The 17619-nt window shown below is 31.8% G+C and overlaps 5 protein-coding genes across 6 annotated transcripts; 2 read left to right on the forward strand and 3 right to left on the reverse strand.

Moving 5' to 3' along the window:
- Positions 1–111: 111 nt before the first annotated feature.
- Der-2 (Derlin 2) lies at positions 112–2500 on the reverse strand. The gene is made up of 7 exons (XM_089867766.1): positions 2270–2500; positions 2005–2142; positions 1868–1933; positions 1471–1638; positions 1212–1407; positions 552–642; positions 112–483 (listed from the first exon to the last, which is right to left on the reverse strand). The coding sequence occupies exons 2-7, from the start codon at positions 2092–2094 to the stop codon at positions 399–401; spliced, it is 696 nt and encodes a 231-aa protein (XP_089723892.1). The 5' UTR covers positions 2095–2142; positions 2270–2500; the 3' UTR covers positions 112–398.
- A 708-nt stretch (positions 2501–3208) lies between these two features.
- LOC149692097 (malectin-B) lies at positions 3209–5330 on the forward strand. The gene is made up of 4 exons (XM_089867765.1): positions 3209–3768; positions 3830–4009; positions 4084–4141; positions 4212–5330. Exons 1-4 carry the CDS (start codon positions 3406–3408, stop codon positions 4421–4423), a joined length of 813 nt encoding a protein of 270 aa, XP_089723891.1. The 5' UTR covers positions 3209–3405; the 3' UTR covers positions 4424–5330.
- Positions 4700–7038, reverse strand: LOC149692098 (ataxin-10). The gene has a single exon (XM_089867761.1). It carries the CDS (start codon positions 6853–6855, stop codon positions 5446–5448), a length of 1410 nt encoding a protein of 469 aa, XP_089723887.1. The 5' UTR covers positions 6856–7038; the 3' UTR covers positions 4700–5445.
- Positions 7039–7551: 513 nt separating this feature from the next.
- On the reverse strand, positions 7552–9288 carry Pis (phosphatidylinositol synthase). The gene is made up of 6 exons (XM_089867767.1): positions 9106–9288; positions 8881–9015; positions 8659–8812; positions 8413–8494; positions 8254–8335; positions 7552–8189 (listed from the first exon to the last, which is right to left on the reverse strand). Exons 1-6 carry the CDS (start codon positions 9152–9154, stop codon positions 8017–8019), a joined length of 675 nt encoding a protein of 224 aa, XP_089723893.1. The 5' UTR covers positions 9155–9288; the 3' UTR covers positions 7552–8016.
- A 40-nt stretch (positions 9289–9328) lies between these two features.
- On the forward strand, positions 9329–16994 carry SppL (signal peptide peptidase-like protein). 2 transcript variants are annotated; one of them, XM_089867762.1, is made up of 14 exons: positions 9329–9471; positions 10198–10374; positions 12221–12311; positions 12414–12491; positions 12566–12633; positions 12704–12823; positions 12915–12993; positions 13078–13190; positions 13270–13376; positions 13484–13644; positions 13877–13922; positions 14001–14148; positions 14223–14332; positions 14946–16994. In XM_089867762.1, the coding sequence occupies exons 3-14, from the start codon at positions 12268–12270 to the stop codon at positions 15012–15014; spliced, it is 1143 nt and encodes a 380-aa protein (XP_089723888.1). In that variant the 5' UTR covers positions 9329–9471; positions 10198–10374; positions 12221–12267; the 3' UTR covers positions 15015–16994. The 2 variants fall into 2 exon arrangements, with proteins under 2 accessions (XP_089723888.1, XP_089723889.1); XM_089867763.1 differs by having other exon boundaries at positions 13886–13922.
- Positions 16995–17619: the final 625 nt, after the last annotated feature.

Genomic DNA, 17619 nt, shown 5'->3' on the forward strand with positions numbered 1-17619 from the left:
ATGCACCACAACGCCAAACGTTGAATAAAATATAAACTCCACAAGACATACTGACAACCACACGTCGCCTCCTGAAGTTAAAATTTTCAACATTAATAATAAATAGAAACATTTTTTTAATAATAAAACATTTAATTTTCCATTTCATAGTACAAAAACATTAACTATAAATTTTCGTGTTGAAATTAATTTTCGGAAAAATTATATAATCAATTAAATGTGTTCAAGTTTTTATGATGGACTTTTTGGTTTGGTATTTATTTTTATTAAACATGCAAATACTTTACATAATCTTAGGGAAACAATTATATATTATTTATATACTGGTTTTTTTTTGTTTTTTTCTTTTATTAAATAAGTGACTTAATTTTAATATAAAAACGAATTTAATCATTTTGTCACTGCCAATTAAATCCTCCAGGTCTATCTTCTGGTAAAGGGTTGTAATTTGGATCATTTTGTTGTGGTTCCAACAAGATTTTCCTTTTTTTTTTTAAAAAAAAACAACTTTTAGATTAGTTTATACTCCCTTTATTTAAAGATATACTTACAAAACCCTGGGTGTTTGCAAAATTCTCATACCACCAGGTTGATTTGGGAAAACATCCTCGAGGAAATAATATAAATGTCCAACTGCTATTCCTAATTATTTGAATATCATTAAAATTATGGTAATTAGCAATTAAAGCAGGTTGATACTAAATCAGGGTTCGTACAAAATTTTTGGAATGAAATTCCTAGCTGACTTTTCCAGGTTTTCCCTGACTAAATTCCACAAATTTCCCTGACCATTTGCAATAACGTACATGGCGAAAGTATATGAAAACCAATCTATATTCACTCAAATAATCTTTGCGCGAGTTATTTTTATAAAAATTAACCAATTAATTCGTTTAAATTTAATTTAAAGTAAATCATAAATAACCTGAGCGAGCGAAGCGAATTTGGGGCTTTGCTCAAATCTCAGACAAAAATTTTTCTGATCACCATTATACTTTAAATTTCCCTCCAATATATTTTTCCCTTACATTTCCCTGACTTTTTAGGTCAATTTTAAATTTCCCTGACTTTTTAGGCCCATTTTAAATTTCCCTGACTTTTTAGGCCCATTTTAAATTTCCCTGACTTTTTAGGCCCATTTTCAATTTCCCTGACTTTTCCAGGTCGTGTACGAACCCTGTGATACTAAATTATGAAATAAAATAACAAACCCATTAAATCAACCATGACGGAATTTCCGAGTAAGACGGAAAATCCTAAGAGAACCCAAGGGAGATAAGGGGCTTGAAAGTTGAGTAAACCAAAGAAATTCATTCTAATAAATGGATTTCTTCGACTCCAAATGTAGACTAGCATAATTGTGAATGCTTGGCCCAAAAAGAGCAAATTAACAAACATGGCAATAAACTATAATTTATCAATTAAGGAATAAAGTGACAAAATTCTTTTTTTTTTTCCTGGAAAGGATACAACCATGACGACTGATCCAAATAGAAACATGAAAAAGAAGTCAGCTGGTCTATTCCTAAATGATCCTTCCTCTAACATTCTACAATATCGATATGTAAATATTATATTGAATAAAAAATTAAATCCAAATGAGCCAAAAAATAGAAATGTGGTAATTAGACGCCAAAACTGTAATTAAAAATAATTATAAAATTATTTAATATCATTTAATGCAATCATTTCAAGTAAATAATGGATAGTTTACACACATGGAGGATTCATACCATTTACACCAGGAGGCCTGGCTACCTGGAGGACAGAAAGCAGTCTGCTTTTTGTTCTCCACTTAGCCTGGGCTCCTGGTGTAAATGGTATGAATCCTCCATGTTTTTGAAATATTTATTCAAAGTGTATGGACCTGATAACGCCAAAATATGAGATCTGGGTTGAAATAAAGCTGGAATGGTGAAACAATATCTAATTGCTATAGAATAACACATTAATGAAGAGGTTAAATACTGCTTTAATCAATTTTTTTTAACATAACTACATTACCACTGCAATGGTAGTCAAGATACAAGCTGTGGTATATGCTCTTGTGACCACAGGTATTTGCATATACTCTTGGTGAAGTGCTAAAGCCATGTTTGCCAGTTGTTAATGAATTCTAAACAGTTGATGTTTAACAATTTCCTAAATATTAGGCGAGAATGTTAAGAAAGGCACGGGGAATTGACATACTAATTTTATAGAGAAGCCAATCATTCTTATGGTGACCTTCGACCCCAGTACATTACGTGTTATAATCTCTATGGCTTACTTTTTTTTAGCTTTTATGTCATCTTTCTATTTGCTAGTAGTGAATTAAATTTCTTGACACGGAAGGTTTATGACACGTTAATCTTACGTTTTAACTATTTACATCAAAAGGGTTTAACTTATACTTATTAAAATACTAATGAAATTGCGAGATACATTACAATAGGCCTTGTCACACAGCGAAGTTGTCCGGCGGTTATGAACCCGGCTTGCTAGGAGTTTAAAATAAGGAGTAGCATCCACTACCAAAGAGGATAAATCGGACCGGCAAGCCGAAGACCTAGCTTACTTTGGTGCTGAGGAGTCCGTCACTCCTTAGTTCACTTCTTGTAAGAAAACTCATATGAAAAATTGTTTCCGCCTGGCAGCGTTGCCAGACGTACGATAATTATAGTACAATGCGATAATTTTAAGAGTTTTTTCGAAGCGTACGATAATTTTGAGGCTGTACTATATAGTACGCTAAATTCGATAATTCGGCTTAGGCGTACGATAATTGTACGATAATTTCGAGTTTAGCGGGAAATTGAACTAATCTGGGCAGAAAAATCTCGCTAGGGGTGGAAAAAGGCGAAATAGGAGGCAGCGAATCATGTTCATCCCATAGTAATAATACAGTTAAGACCAAAGGCATGATGTGAGAAACGCTTGGAGACGTTATTAGCCTATCTCCTTATGACCCTTGTACTGATTTTAGTATAAATTCAAGGTGAATCAGAACACCCGCATAGGGTTTACCACTATTTTGGAGGCGCTCAGAGCGTACGATAATTTTGGTTGAAAATCGATAATCTTTTGGCTTTGGTAAGATAATTTGGTATTTTTTATCTGGCAACGCTGCCGCCTGCAGTAAAGTAAAGACTACACAGTCGACTTTGACGTTATTTTCTGTCTGAGTGCCGGACCCCTCGAAATATTTCCCCTTTTATTTCCAGCCCCTTTCCGTTTTGACGCACGCCGGTAAAAAATCCAAGATGGACATGCTTACTTCGAAGCCGATCGTCGACTTGCAAAATTTGCGCGTAAAATAACGGATAAACTATGATTAACGCGATAGGAAATTAATGCTAATTAAAGTAATAAGTGCGAAGAAACGTACCTTTTCTCGTTTAATCGTTGATTCTACCGCGAATAAGCATGTTTTCCGTATCAAATTCACTCCAGTTGGCCTTGTTAAGCCTTTGTTTAGCATGCAGCTTTCAACGTGGAAATAGCATAGGCGAAATTATCTACGCTATAAACGCTGGTGGTGAAAATTACGTTGATAATGAAAACGGTATAAATTATAAAAGAGACCCTTTACACGGTAAAATCGGCACCTCGTCTGATTACGGTAAACAATTAATAATCGGCAGGGTAAATAGAGCCGATCAAATATTATACCAGACAGAAAGATACCATCAAGGTACTTTTGGTTATGACATACCAGTTAATCGCGATGGGGATTACGTGTTAGTTTTAAAATTTTGCGAAGTGTATTTTAATTCTCCTGGTATGAAGGTAAGTTATATCAGTCACCGTCATCTCTGACAGTGTTTTATAACATTTTCAGTATCTGTAGGTCTTTGATGTGGTTTTAAATGGAGTGCATACGGTGGTGTCAGATTTGGATATCTTTGCTAAAGTGGGGAAAGGAGTGGCGCATGATGAACACATTCCATTCAAAGTTAAAGGAAATAAAATTATAGTTAATGGGGAAGAATCTGAACATGATGGAAAAATCAAAGTTGAATTCATAAAAGTACGTCATGTCATTCGGTTAATTAATTTAATGATACATTAAATACTAACAGTTTATAACATTTATATTTTTAGGGATATAGAGATAACCCAAAAGTTAATGCTATCTACGTAATGAGGGGAACCTCAACAGGTAGGTATCGAACGCTATTTACCGAATTGGTGTCTTGTATATAATAATGTTTTTACTTTTTTGCAAATAGATGTGCCACAATTAGCTTCTCTATCACGGTGGGACAGTAAAGAAGAAGAAGAGGAAGACATTAAAACGGAACAAATTAGCGCTCAAGCCAGGAGACCATCTGGTCCAAGGAGTCCAAACCCATACAGCACAGATGATTCTAGCACATTGCTACCTATCTTTGTCGCTATTGGTGCCTTTATTCCATTAGTGTTTTGTCTATGCAAACTTTAATTTTTTCCTAGATTATTTGTTTCATTGCTTGAGTTAAAAGAAACCCGTATTTTGTTTATAATATAATTTAAAGTCATCTGTCACCCCACCAAGTTTGTTGTCTTTACGTTAAAATCCCAGTGATTTTGTTTACCACTACTTTCCAGTAAATTTCATATAAAAATTTTTGTGAATAATAATAATTGGAAGATAAAAATATATAAATCCCTTTTTCTAGATAATCTTTCAAAATTCATGTTAAATTTTTTTGCGACAATAAAGGAAAGGGGGGGGGTGTCTTTTGGTAATTACTAATTAGTTTTAAGGCAATATTAAGGTAAAGTCACGTGGGAGTCAAGTAAATAAACAAAACAAAACAAATAAGAACTGAAATGGAAACTAAACTTCAGCTGTTGAAAATGATGTGATTTCTAGTCGTAGTATTATTATTATTACTTTCTTTCTACATTATCACTAAGCAACCCCTTTCTTCTTCCATTGTTCTTATTCTCATTTTACGTTGTGTCTGCACAAACTTAACTTAACTACAATCCTAGTCAATTCAAGAGTATTTTATTTCCAGGAGATAACTGTATTCTTTACTTTACCCCTTTCGTTTCCTTCTTTCATAAGCGCGATGTTTCTATAGAGTGCTGTCAGAAGCGCCGGTGTGACGTCACCCATGCCTGTTTTCCCATAAAGAAAAAAAAAACGGTAACTGTCATGGCCGCCCATTGCTAAAGGCAGACTCGTGACGTCACAACTGACAGCACTATATTTAGAAATGCTTTTAAAAAATACAAAACTACAGACAAATTACTAAGCAGCTGAAATAAAATAATTTAAATGACGGTTTCCATAATTTTTCGCGAATCATGTTTAACAAAAAATGAAGAAAAACAATTAAAAAAGTGATACTTTGTTTCTATTTCAACAAATTTTATTTAATACAATCAATAACATTTTAAAAATAAAAGATGAAAAAACAAAAACAAGTGAATGAATGTTGGATCACATCTTTACCAACATTTTGAGCGTAACAATTAAGGATTCTTCTTAACTTCTATACCAAGTTCAGTTAAAATAGGCGATTTCGCGTATTCTCCACTTGAACTAATACTGGCCAATACTCGTTGGTTTTCCTGGTTATCTTTCATTAAGATCTTCATTGCAAAAATGCAACATTGAATGATATAAGGGTTCCTGGCATCTAAGTTGCAACAATCCAGAATGAGCTCAATACCATTGTGTTTTCGGACAATATCTTGGTTTGTAGCATTTTCGTTACACATGTTGGCAATTAGTCTTATCAAGTAGGACTTTAGAGCGTAGAAATCGGCATCAACAATTTCATCATGGCGTGAAGTTAAAGATTCGAGGTTTTGAATGGGTTTAAACTCATGGACATTACATTTACCTAATGAATGGACAGCTGTTAACAGTTCTATTGATAGTTCTAATAAACGAGTGTCTGATATTAGAATTTGGGATGAATCTTTACACACTGAGACATCGCATAATATTCTCAAGTGTCTGGCGGTTTCTGGGGGATCGATTGAAGTAAAACTGCATGATGAATTCAAAAACGTCTGCACCAAAGTCTTAAAATTTGATAATAAAAATTCTACAGCTTCTTTAGAAATATCCCCCTCATTTTGCAGTAAAATATCAAGAATTTTATTTCTGGTTAATATTTTTAAATTATGGTAGATACTCCAAAATTGAGTCCGTTCGGCAAATCTTTCTACAATGTAAAAATCCCATTCCACATTATACTCGTTTAAATTGTCCATAAGCACTTCCAATAGCTGTTCGATAACATTCTCATCTAATATCTTATTAATAGCTTCTGATGATCGAATACAGTTATAGAAGAGCATGCTTGAGTATTCCCTAATTTTATGATCCTGGTGTTTAAATAGTTTAAGGAATTGCAATGGATTCCATATTTTATCGAAAACTATCTGTGCAGTAACAGAGCCACTGCCTGCACAGAGATTTCCTAAGAACTGTATAGCCAAGCGTGTAATGTTTATGTCACATTCATTGCAAAGACAGGACGGTATTAACGTGTTTTTAATGAGTTCCAAGAGATTGTGAAACACTTTTTCACAATTTAATATCAATAGCTGGTTTTGGGGAGACTCAACACACGCATTTCTTAAACAACGAAATGCATTCTCTAAAATATAATTAGTGTTTATCACTTCTTCGCACATGCAAAGTTCATACCCATGTCTGAAAATCGCGTCTATGATTCTCAACTTTTCAGAGTTGAAGGACTTACGGTACTCTGCATCTCGAAGCCAGTTATACTCCGTTTCGAAATACAATAGCATTTCCGAGCATGACACAAACGTGGCTACCTGTAACTCGTAAATGTCACGCTTTTTATCGTTCATTAACTTTAATCTCTCACAACTTGGACGCGTATACTCATTGCAATTAGCCATGGTGTGTCAACGGTGATCAAATAATAATAATATGTAAACATTAAATTAACGCAGAACCACTATATTCATACTACCGAGGTCCGACGGAAGCACGTGGCACTTCCAAACCCTAACGAACCGGTCGAACTCGTCTCACTGTCTCAGGCCCCAACTGAAAGCTACAATGGCGTCACGTATACAGCAATGAACTTCGGAAGCGTCACCACTCACCAGGCGTCACCTAAATTATAGACTCGGATATCTCACTCGGCCACGCCACCTAGTGCCAACAAAACAGACTCCGAGACTCGTAATCGTAAAACCAAATAAACCTAAATCCACGCTTTGATTATGTAATTAATAACGACGAATTAATTTAATTATAAAGATTAACTCAATTATTAATTAAATAAGCCAATTCAGTCATTTTACATATTTTTTTTATATTTTGATTGAAAGATTTGTATTATTTAATCCGTATTAAGACTTTGACAGCGCCTCACCAGGCGTCGCTTTATGATTGAGAATCTATGACCTACGTCACTTCATGACAAGCTCCAGTTTGTAACCAGTGACAAACTTATGGTGGAACATATCTTATAAACTTATTTACAGTTAAAACGGAATGATACTACTCTATTCTATTTCTTTAAGCGTCATATTATTTATGCTCTGGATAAAAAAAATAAACTTTCAATTAGAATATGGAGCAAACAATAACAATATATCACTGAACTTTATTGATCTAAAAACATAAATGCCAATACAGTCTCTCATTTTAGGAAAGCCTTCAAGTAACAATGAAAGTTATTATGAGGCTTCTTTAATAAAGTGGGTCACCTAAAACCATTGACAATTCTCTCAAGAGTCAATACACACACATTAGACAATGCCGACAATGCATTAAAACAATTAATAAAGCTGGAATGAAATCATGAAATTATACAAAAGATAAAAATATACTTATAGTAATATACCCAAAAATAAAAATTAGTTTTAATTTTTAAATATTAATTTAATTTAATTAATTTGATCTATAGAGATTATTTAAAAGTTTAATTTCTTTTCAAGCTATAAAGACAAAAAAAGGGGTTACATCGATTGATACATCTTTTTATTGGACTAGCTTAAGTATTTATTACTTAAATCATTAAATGAATTTTATTAATTTTAAAAAAAAGGCTAATGGGCCTTTTTCTTCGCACTTTCAATTTCTTTTCGTTCATTGACATCGATAATGCTTAAATTCATACAAGCGACAGCCAGATGAAGCAAGCTTATCATAGTTTTCACTAGAGCAACGGGAGTGCAAATAACGCAAATAATTTTGAATATTCCAACACCAAGAATAGGAACTATGGAATAAAAAAATTAATTAATAATTTATTAAAATTTAATTTGATTAAATTTAAAACATACTAAGTGGTCCCTCTGTGAAATAAGCCAAGTACAACATTCCATAGAATAATTCATTTCCAGCACACATGAAGAACAAGACAGTCTATAAAAATTATTTTTAAAAATTAATTTTAATTAATTAATTAGTTAATTAATTAATTAAATAAAGAGTCTTTTTACTCTATTGGTGTAATATATTTTCATAATGGGATGATCTGATGGGTCAATATACTTGTGAGTACCTTTCCCTCGCATTAGTGAACTGAAATTAAAGATAATTAATTAATTAATTATTGATGATTAAATTGAGTTTTGAAAAAAAAAAATTCGTTCGCTATTTCATCGGGGCAACTTGTTTTATAGGTAACTAGCGCCATTTTTATCATAGATAATGATAACATGGTGGCAAAGGATCATTTTACTGACGTCTGAACGTAAATCCAGTGGCTGGCAATGTCAATGATCATGCTCATTTGGAAAAGGAACAAGTATTTTGGGTACAAGATGGACAAATTGACTAATAAACACATTGTGGCACATCTGTCAGTCAGCTGATCAAGCAGGGCTCCAAATTTAGTGGCTAGAAAGAAGCAGAAGTGAATAAGCTGTGGAATAATATTTAATCAAAATTAATTTAAGTTTAATTACATTGATTAAGCCATCTTGCTGCATAGCCATCAAAGGCATCCAAGAGGCCACTCAAGAGGTAACAAAAAGTGGCGGTCACATAATCAGTTGTCATATAGTAAAATGCTATCAAAGCCAAAATTATTCTGGCGTATCCTAGTCAAAGGTATAACAAAATAATTATTAAATAAATAATTAATTAATTAATAAGATTTAGTTTTCTGCAATAATTGCATTGCAATTTACCAATTATGTTTGGTACAAACAAAAATATGTTCTCCTTTGATTGGTCCATGATTTGCACTCAGTTTAAATTAATTATACTTTATAAATATTTTATATATTGTTTCATGAAATTTAATTAAAATTAAAAATTATTAAACCCCGTTGCCTGCATTAGACCTCTCCCCGGGCCGCTACTCCCGTTGGACCGTTGTTGATCAGGTTCTGATAATGAAAACCAATCAGCGGTCTCGAAAAACGGACGTCACTGTTATGTCAGTATGTCTAGAAAGTAGAAAATGCTGGACCGTTTTCTATTGTCCAAAAAATGAGTTCGTAGATTAGCGTTTTTCGATAAAAAAAGTTTTTCAGATGTTCAAAATTACGAGTGTGAGTAGTGTTTTGAATGCTTTCTTGTGTTTATTTTCTATAATTTACCGTTTATGTGCTTTAAAACCGTTTGTAGTATAGATAATAGAATTTATATTGGTAAAAGTTAAGCCTTGGCCAATGTCATTATTTTTGGGACTTGGTTTCCTGTCTAGTAATTTCACAAAACACCTATCATCATAATAGTATCATGTTAATTTCCGATTGTACTAAACAAAAGGGTGTTTGTGATTGTAATTTCCCAGGGTTGCCTGTTTGTATTTAAAATTGAATAACATACACACTGTATTATATTTTTAATGAAGTTACAATAAGTACACGTTTCTAGTTTAAAGTTAGTCTTACATTTTAGCCATTTTTTTTCCTGAATTTTAGCCCCTTTTGACCTTTCCAGCTCACTGGGCTGTAGCATAAAATGTGTTGCTGTGAAATAGCTAGTGCTTAAATACTGTAGATGAATCTAGTCTAAAATTTGTGATATAGAGTTCAATGTTATTTCTCATCATGATACATACAGCTGGTTATGAACAACTGTTATAAACAACTATATTTAACTGATCTACCATCTCATTTCCGTTTGGTTTTGTAAAAACAAATTAATGGCAACCCTGAATTTGTTTGCAAAATGAAACGCTTGTTAGCCTCCAGTTTTGCCTTGTAGTATTAAAACCTAACATTACTCCCTCTAGGATAAAGTTATTTATAATATTGGTGTTTTGCTTTTAGGTATGAAAAATGCAGTTCCTTTGTAATTGATTCAATCTAAACTTAACTAGGCCTAGGGAACCTAAAAAGATTAATATAAATATAATTTGTCAACATTTGTCCATGCAATGACTCCAATTATAATTGGCTAAATGATGAAAATCAATACAACATTTTATTGTCTTAGTATAAAAGCAGGTATGTGTCATCCTTTGTTCATTGGCAAGTCTTCTAACAAAAATCATTATTTGAAGCCTAATATTATTTCTTTCTTTACTATATTATTAGACATCTTTAATTGCTATATTATTAGGCCTCTTTTGCTACATTATTTTATCCCTTTCTTTGCTATATTATAAGACCTCTTTCTTTGCTATATTATTAGACCTCTTTCTTTAGTATATTATTAGACCTCTTTCTTTAGTATATTATTAGACCTCTTTCTTTGCTACACTATTAGACCTCTTTCTTTCCTATATTATTAGACCTCTTTCTTTGCTACATTATTGGACCTCTTTCTTTCCTATATTATTAGACCTCTTTCTTTGCTATATTATTAGGCCTCTTTTGCTACATTATTTTATCTATTTCTTTGCTATATTATTAGACCTCTTTCTTTGCTATATTATTAGACCTCTTTCTTTAGTATATTATTAGACCTCTTTCTTTAGTATATTATTAGACCTCTTTCTTTAGTATATTATTAGACCTCTTTCTTTGCTACACTATTAGACCTCTTTCTTTCCTATATTATTAGACCTCTTTCTTTGCTACATTATTGGACCTCTTTCTTTCCTATATTATTAGACCTCTTTCTTTGCTATATTATTAGGCCTCTTTTGCTACATTATTTTATCTATTTCTTTGCTAAATTATTAGACCTCTTTCTTTGCTATATTATTAGACCTCTTTCTTTGCTATATTATAAGACCTCTTTCTTTGCTATATTATTAGACCTCTTTCTTTGCTATATTATAAGACCTCTTTCTTTGCTATATTATAAGACCTCTTTCTTTGCTATATTATTAGACCTCTTTCTTTGCTTCATTATTGGACCTCTTTCTTTTCTATATTATTAGATCCCTTTCTTTGCTATATTATTAGATCCCTTTCTTTGCTATATTATTAGACCTCATTCTTTGCTGTATTATTAGACCTCTTTCTTTGCTGTATTATTAGACCTCTTTCTTTGCTACATTATTTTATCTCTTTCTTTGCTACATTATTTTATCTCTTTCTTTCCTATATTATTAGACCTCTTTCTTTGCTATATTATTAGGCCTCTTTTGCTACATTATTTTATCTATTTCTTTGCTATATTATAAGACCTCTTTCTTTGCTATATTATTAGACCTCTTTCTTTGCTACACTATTAGACCTCTTTCTTTGCTACACTATTAGACCTCTCTCTTTGCTTCACTATTAGACCTCTCTCTTTGCTTCACTATTAGACCTCTTTCTTTGCTATATTATTAGACCTCATTCTTTCCTATATTATTAGACCTCTTTCTTTCCTATATTATTAGACCTCTTTCTTTCCTATATTATTAGACCTCTTTCTTTCCTATATTATTAGACCTCTTTGCCATATTATTAGACCTCTTTCTTTCCTATATTATTAGACCTCTTTCTTTCCTATATTATTAGACCTCTTTCTTTGTTATATTATTAGACCTCTTTCTTTGGCATATTATTAGACCTCTTTGCTACACTATTAGACCTCTTTCTTTGCTACACTATTAGACCTCTTTCTTTGCTACACTATTAGACCTCTTTCTTCGCTACACTATTAGACCTCTTTCTTTCCTATATTATTAGACCTCTTTGCTATATTATTAGACCTCTTTCTTTGCTATACTATTAGACCTCTTTCTTTGCTACACTATTAGACCTATTTCTTATTTACTAAGCTTAGAACCTGATTAAAATTAAAATTTGCTTTAAAAATGCAAAATATCATATGGCTTTTGAAATTGAGCTATTTTATTTAACTTCAAATAGTGATGCACTTAAAATATTAATTTTTTTTAATCCCATTTTTAAGTTGGTGAAAGATTTTAGTATCTAAAAGTGTCAAGATACTGGTTTTGAATGCCTCTTCCAACAGATGCAGAGAGGATGTCGGAGTACCAGTGGTAAGAAAGAATTCACGCATTGTCTATTTACTTAAAGCATTGTCTATTTACTTAAATAGTAACTAACTAATAGTAACTCTGCTAAAATCTGTAATATTTTAGGGCTTACGCGTTGGTTGACTCTTCCCGCGTGTCGACATTTTTGATTTCCATATTACTTATTGTTTATGGAAGCTTTAGGTATTAAATAAATATTTTAATTGGGCCATTAACCCAGCCAGCCCTTTACTATAAAGTCCCCCGTACTGTTCCAGGTCACTGAACATGGAACAAGAAGCCAATCAACGTGAGAAAGAGAAAAATGCTCAAATAATGGAAAACGGTTATTTCCTAAAGCTAAATTATTATATCTTTTCAATAATACTTAATGATTAAAAATTGATTTCTTTTAGGTATTCAAACGTTGGACACTGTTCAGGCTCTATGTCTTCCTCTTGGTGCCTCTGTTTCGCTTCTTATTATGTTTTTCTTCTTTGATTCGATGCAGCTTTTGTTTGCAGTTTGCACAGCTGGTAATTAGTTTAATTACTAATTTTAGACCCTATTCTAAATTTTTAACGTGTAATTAAATGAATTAACTCAATTTTTTACATGTTTTTTCAGTTATAGCTACAGTTGCACTTGCTTTTCTTTTATTACCCATGTGTCAATATCTAATTAGGCCGTGTAGTGATGGCCATAAGTAAGTAATTATTAATTAATTAATGAAATTGATGTGTTTTAATTGGAATTGGCAAAATTTATAATTTCTTTACGTTTGTTTTAGAATATCTTTCGGTATTTGTGGAAGGTATACTGCTGCGGAAATAGTTTCTTTCTCACTGTCCATCACAATTGTCTGTGTTTGGGTTTTAACCGGACATTGGCTACTTATGGATGGTCAGTTTTTTTTTTTTTTTTTTTTTTTTTTAAGGTATACATTGAGTTATTTCAATGTTATTTCTTTTCATTTTTCCAGCAATGGGAATGGGTTTATGCGTAGCTTTCATAGCTTTTGTCCGTCTGCCAAGTTTGAAGGTCTCTACCTTATTATTGACTGGACTTCTTATTTATGACGTTTTTTGGGTAAGATTGATTGATTGCTCTTTGTAATTAGGAACTTTTTTTTTTAAAAATATAAACCTTTTTTTTTTGTTTTTTTGTTTTTTTGTTTTTTTGTTTTACATTTACAGGTGTTTTTTTCATCTTACATTTTTAATGCAAATGTGATGGTAAAAGTGGCAACTAGATCTGCCGAAAATCCAGTTGGTTTAGTGGCAAAGAAACTGCACATTGGTGGAATTGTCAGGGAAGCTCCTAAACTATCTTTGCCAGGAAAATTAGTTTTTCCAAGGTAACGTATTAAATTTTGTTAATATTTATTTCGCTCCCTGTTTTTGCGTGTGCGGTTTTATATCATTAGCTTGCCAAAAACCACCCATCTCTATAAACAAAGCGTAAAAGAAAAGAAAAAAAAAATCAAATGAAATGCCAGTAGTTGATGTTTGAAGTTTTCGTCAGACATTAACTCAAACTTAGGTGTTAGGGATTTATAATTCTATAATATTTTACTGAAATGTTCTCAGTATGCGTAGCTCTGGTCATTTTTCAATGCTTGGACTCGGAGATATTGTAAGTTTTAATTGTATACTTATTTTTAGGGTATATTTATATTTGATTGATTTAAAAATTAAAATTAATGAATTAAAGGTGATGCCCGGCTTGCTACTTTGTTTTGTACTCCGTTACGACGCGCACAAAAAATCACTGGTCAACTCAGCGGAGACTGGAGTTCCCCCTCCAAATAATCTTAATAAAATTTCCTACTTTCATTGTTCCCTCATAGGATATTTCCTCGGTTAGCTATTGGTCTTCTGACTTCTCTTTTTCAAACTAGGCTTACCTTTTAAAATAATGTTAATACTTCTTTAGGTTTATTGACCGCGACAGTTTCATCAGAGGTATTTAAAGCGGCGCAACCTGCCTTGCTTTACCTCGTTCCATTTACGCTGCTTCCACTTTTTACAATGGCATATTTAAAGGTGAAGTATTTTTTTTTTTTTTTTTTTTTTTTTTTTTTCAATTATAGGTAGATAGAGGTTTATACAGTGGTGTGCGAGTCCCGTTTTTTCGGTTTCGAGCCGAGTCCGAGTATCGAAACTAATTTCTTATCGAGTATCGAGCCGAGTCTCAAAAATACTCTCGAGTATCGAGTATTTAGATAGGTCAAATTTTGTTTCTTTCGAGTAATTATCGAGTCTCAAATATTGACTTGTCGAGTAGCAATTTTGTAAATTTCTTAAAAATAACGAAGATGTTCAATTATCTAACATCTAACTAGTTCAAAAAGATTGTTAGTGATCAATTAAACATTGAACGGCTGATTTTCAAAATAAATGATCATGAACTCATCGTCTGCTATAGTTGTAAGCCTCGGATTCGAGTATTTAAGATGTTAAAAAGCTACTCGAATCTGTCTCAAGTATCTCAATGTGTTGTTATCGAGTATCCGAGTACTCGGCTCGATACTCGAACCGAGTACTCGAACTTAACGAGTACTCGCACACCCCTGGTAGATAGAGGTTTATAGCAATTTGGTTTAACTATTCTAAGTTAAAGTAATCTTACAATATTCTTCTCTGAAATAAATTTAAGGGAGATTTACGGCGCATGTGGAGTGAACCTTTCATTTCAATACCACCGTCTAAACACGAAAATGTGTGACTGACGTTTTATTAAAAAAAAAAAAAAAAAACACCAAAAAGAAAATAAATTTTTAAGAAATAGAAACAATCTAATTGGAAAGAGAAATTAATTAAGATCACTAAAGCAGCGCTGTAAGAAATGAAAAAGAAAAAGAAAAGAAAACCTAATCAGTACAATAATTTTAAGATAAAACAATATCTCCCCATAAAAAGTTACTGTTCGAACGGAAAATTTACCCATGAACAAACCTACCTTTCCAGTCTTCATCTGAATAATAATTCCCGTGGTTTTTTTTATATATATATTCTTTATTCGCGTGTGTATGTGCATGTGTGTGTGTGGTACGATCAAAAACCAAAAAAAAGATATCGGAATCTTTTTTTCTTCGTAAGTTATTTCGGAAACAAACAAAAAAAAAAAAAAAAAAAAAAACATACAGACTCTGGGCAGCTAGTTGAAACTTTATTCATCATCATCTTGTAAACATAAACAAAAATATACAAACTAAACAAATGATATTATTTCATCGATCATCCGTTGTTCTTCCTTTAAATACAAAAATCTCCAGAATCGGTCGGCAGTTTACCAGTATTACGTTGTATAATGATTGATAATTAATTTTTAGCGTGACTCTTAATGGGAGAAAACAAAGAAAAAATGTTGGCTCTTCTCTGTCGCGATTAAAACTGAGATTAGTCGAACTAAAAATTAAATTGTATCTATGGGAATTAAATTAAATTAAATTGTAGCGTTGTTAGGATATATTGATTGCATCTCCGATTCCCCCCCCCCCTTGATATAAACGAATCAAGTTAGGTCTGTACCAGACGCGGCATACACAAAATATTGTTGCGAAAAATGAAGAATTTTATAAGCTGCATGCCGCCATTTTTTTTTAGTCGTAGTTTTATAATTTAATTAATAATAATAATTAAAATGTGAAGGATTCCTGTGATAGATTTGATTTGGGGATTTAAATATTGAAAAAAAAAAAATATTATAATAATAATCCTCTCTTGCGCCCTTATATTATATTAATTGTGGAAACACTGCCTATTTTGCGTGCAATTAATAATTCAAATTAGTTAACCCATTAATTATATTGCTTTCGTTCTTAATTTTAATTTTTTTTTAATGAACCTTTTTTTGAAATTGTAACCTTAATATTAGTTTTTTATTTTATTTTTTAGATTAAGTTTATTATATAATCAAAGCACACTTCATATTATTAAATTGTATATTGAAGCAATTTTTTATAATTTCTATTGATATTAATATTTGTATTGTAGAGTTTTTGAAAGAAATTTAAGGACTTAAAAAGAAGTAAAAAACAAACAAAAAAAATACTCCGTTTCGTTCTGTTTCGTATATTATTATATAATGGGTTGCCAAAATATTAGGGCTAGGGGTAGGAGGACTATAAAATCATTCAGAAATTCTGGTACAGGCCTACTACCGTAAATATAAATACTTTTTCATGAACGCACTTAAATTGTATAGTATGAATTGATTCGCACGGTTTTTAATTTATTATTATGTTAGATATATATCGAATTAAATTAAATTAAACTTTCCTCCTCCGATTAGGGAAGGTTTTGATATGTATATATATATATACTATGCTTTAGAGGCTTTAGCATCTGTGAATGAAGTTTTTTTTATAGTTTTCGTATGAGGGTTTATTTAGTTTATAAAAATTAATTAATGAATTTGCAATTTATATATGTAGATTTGTCTTATTTTAAAACCGGTTATTTTATATGTTCTATAATTTGTCTTAGTAATTTACCCTTCCTATTTTATCTTATTATTTTTTAATCTAGTACTATTAAAAAAATTATTTTGGGTTTATTTTGTGAAATTAAAGTTACGTAATTAATTGTTTCCGTCATTTTTTTTTTTTTTTTAAGTTACGAGACCTATAATTGTTTAGGATAGTCATGATTTTGTGAAAACCAAATTCAGCTTTTACTAATAAAAATCATGAAAAAAATTGTATTAATTTTGTCTTAAATTTGCATTCGTAATTGCCTAATTGACGAATTTTATGTCAAAATAATCTTCATTTCAAATATTTGGTTCAAAGGTCATCATAGGTCTTCGTTTGGATGCGGATTAAAACGTTCATCATGTTTTTCATCTACAAAACGTAGAGATAACCAAAGTTTGTTCTCCGGAAATTGTGACTTAAGTTGTTAACTACTACAAAATCACTATTTCTGGAAAGGTCAAGGGGGAGAACGGTCAAAGGTTCGTGAAATAATTTACACTGCATATTGGTGGGTTCACTGAAACCCACAAATATGGCTGCCAGAACCGTAGTATGACCAATTTATGCCGTTTTCCATCGGCATTTTCTATGGAGTAATTTTCTTGCATTGAGAACGAAAGTCCCTTTAAAATTGCTTTAAATGTATCTATGTCTAATTTAATATTGCTCCATGGTGGCAATGGAAATTTGGAAAACGGTATTAGGGTGGGGGAGGGTTGGAGGAATTGAGATTATTCTGCTGGTCTTGACCATATTGTTTTTCCGCTATACAACTAGAGCGAGCTGTGATTGGCCAATTCGTTTCAGGTTGCTAGGCAACCGATAGGGTTAAAAATTTTCGACTTCGGCGGG

This window comes from Phalangium opilio, unplaced genomic scaffold (genome assembly GCF_054372755.1).
Source record: "Phalangium opilio isolate 3A_F unplaced genomic scaffold, DU_Popi_V2 ptg000024l_1, whole genome shotgun sequence".
Classification (NCBI taxonomy): domain Eukaryota; kingdom Metazoa; phylum Arthropoda; class Arachnida; order Opiliones; family Phalangiidae; genus Phalangium; species Phalangium opilio.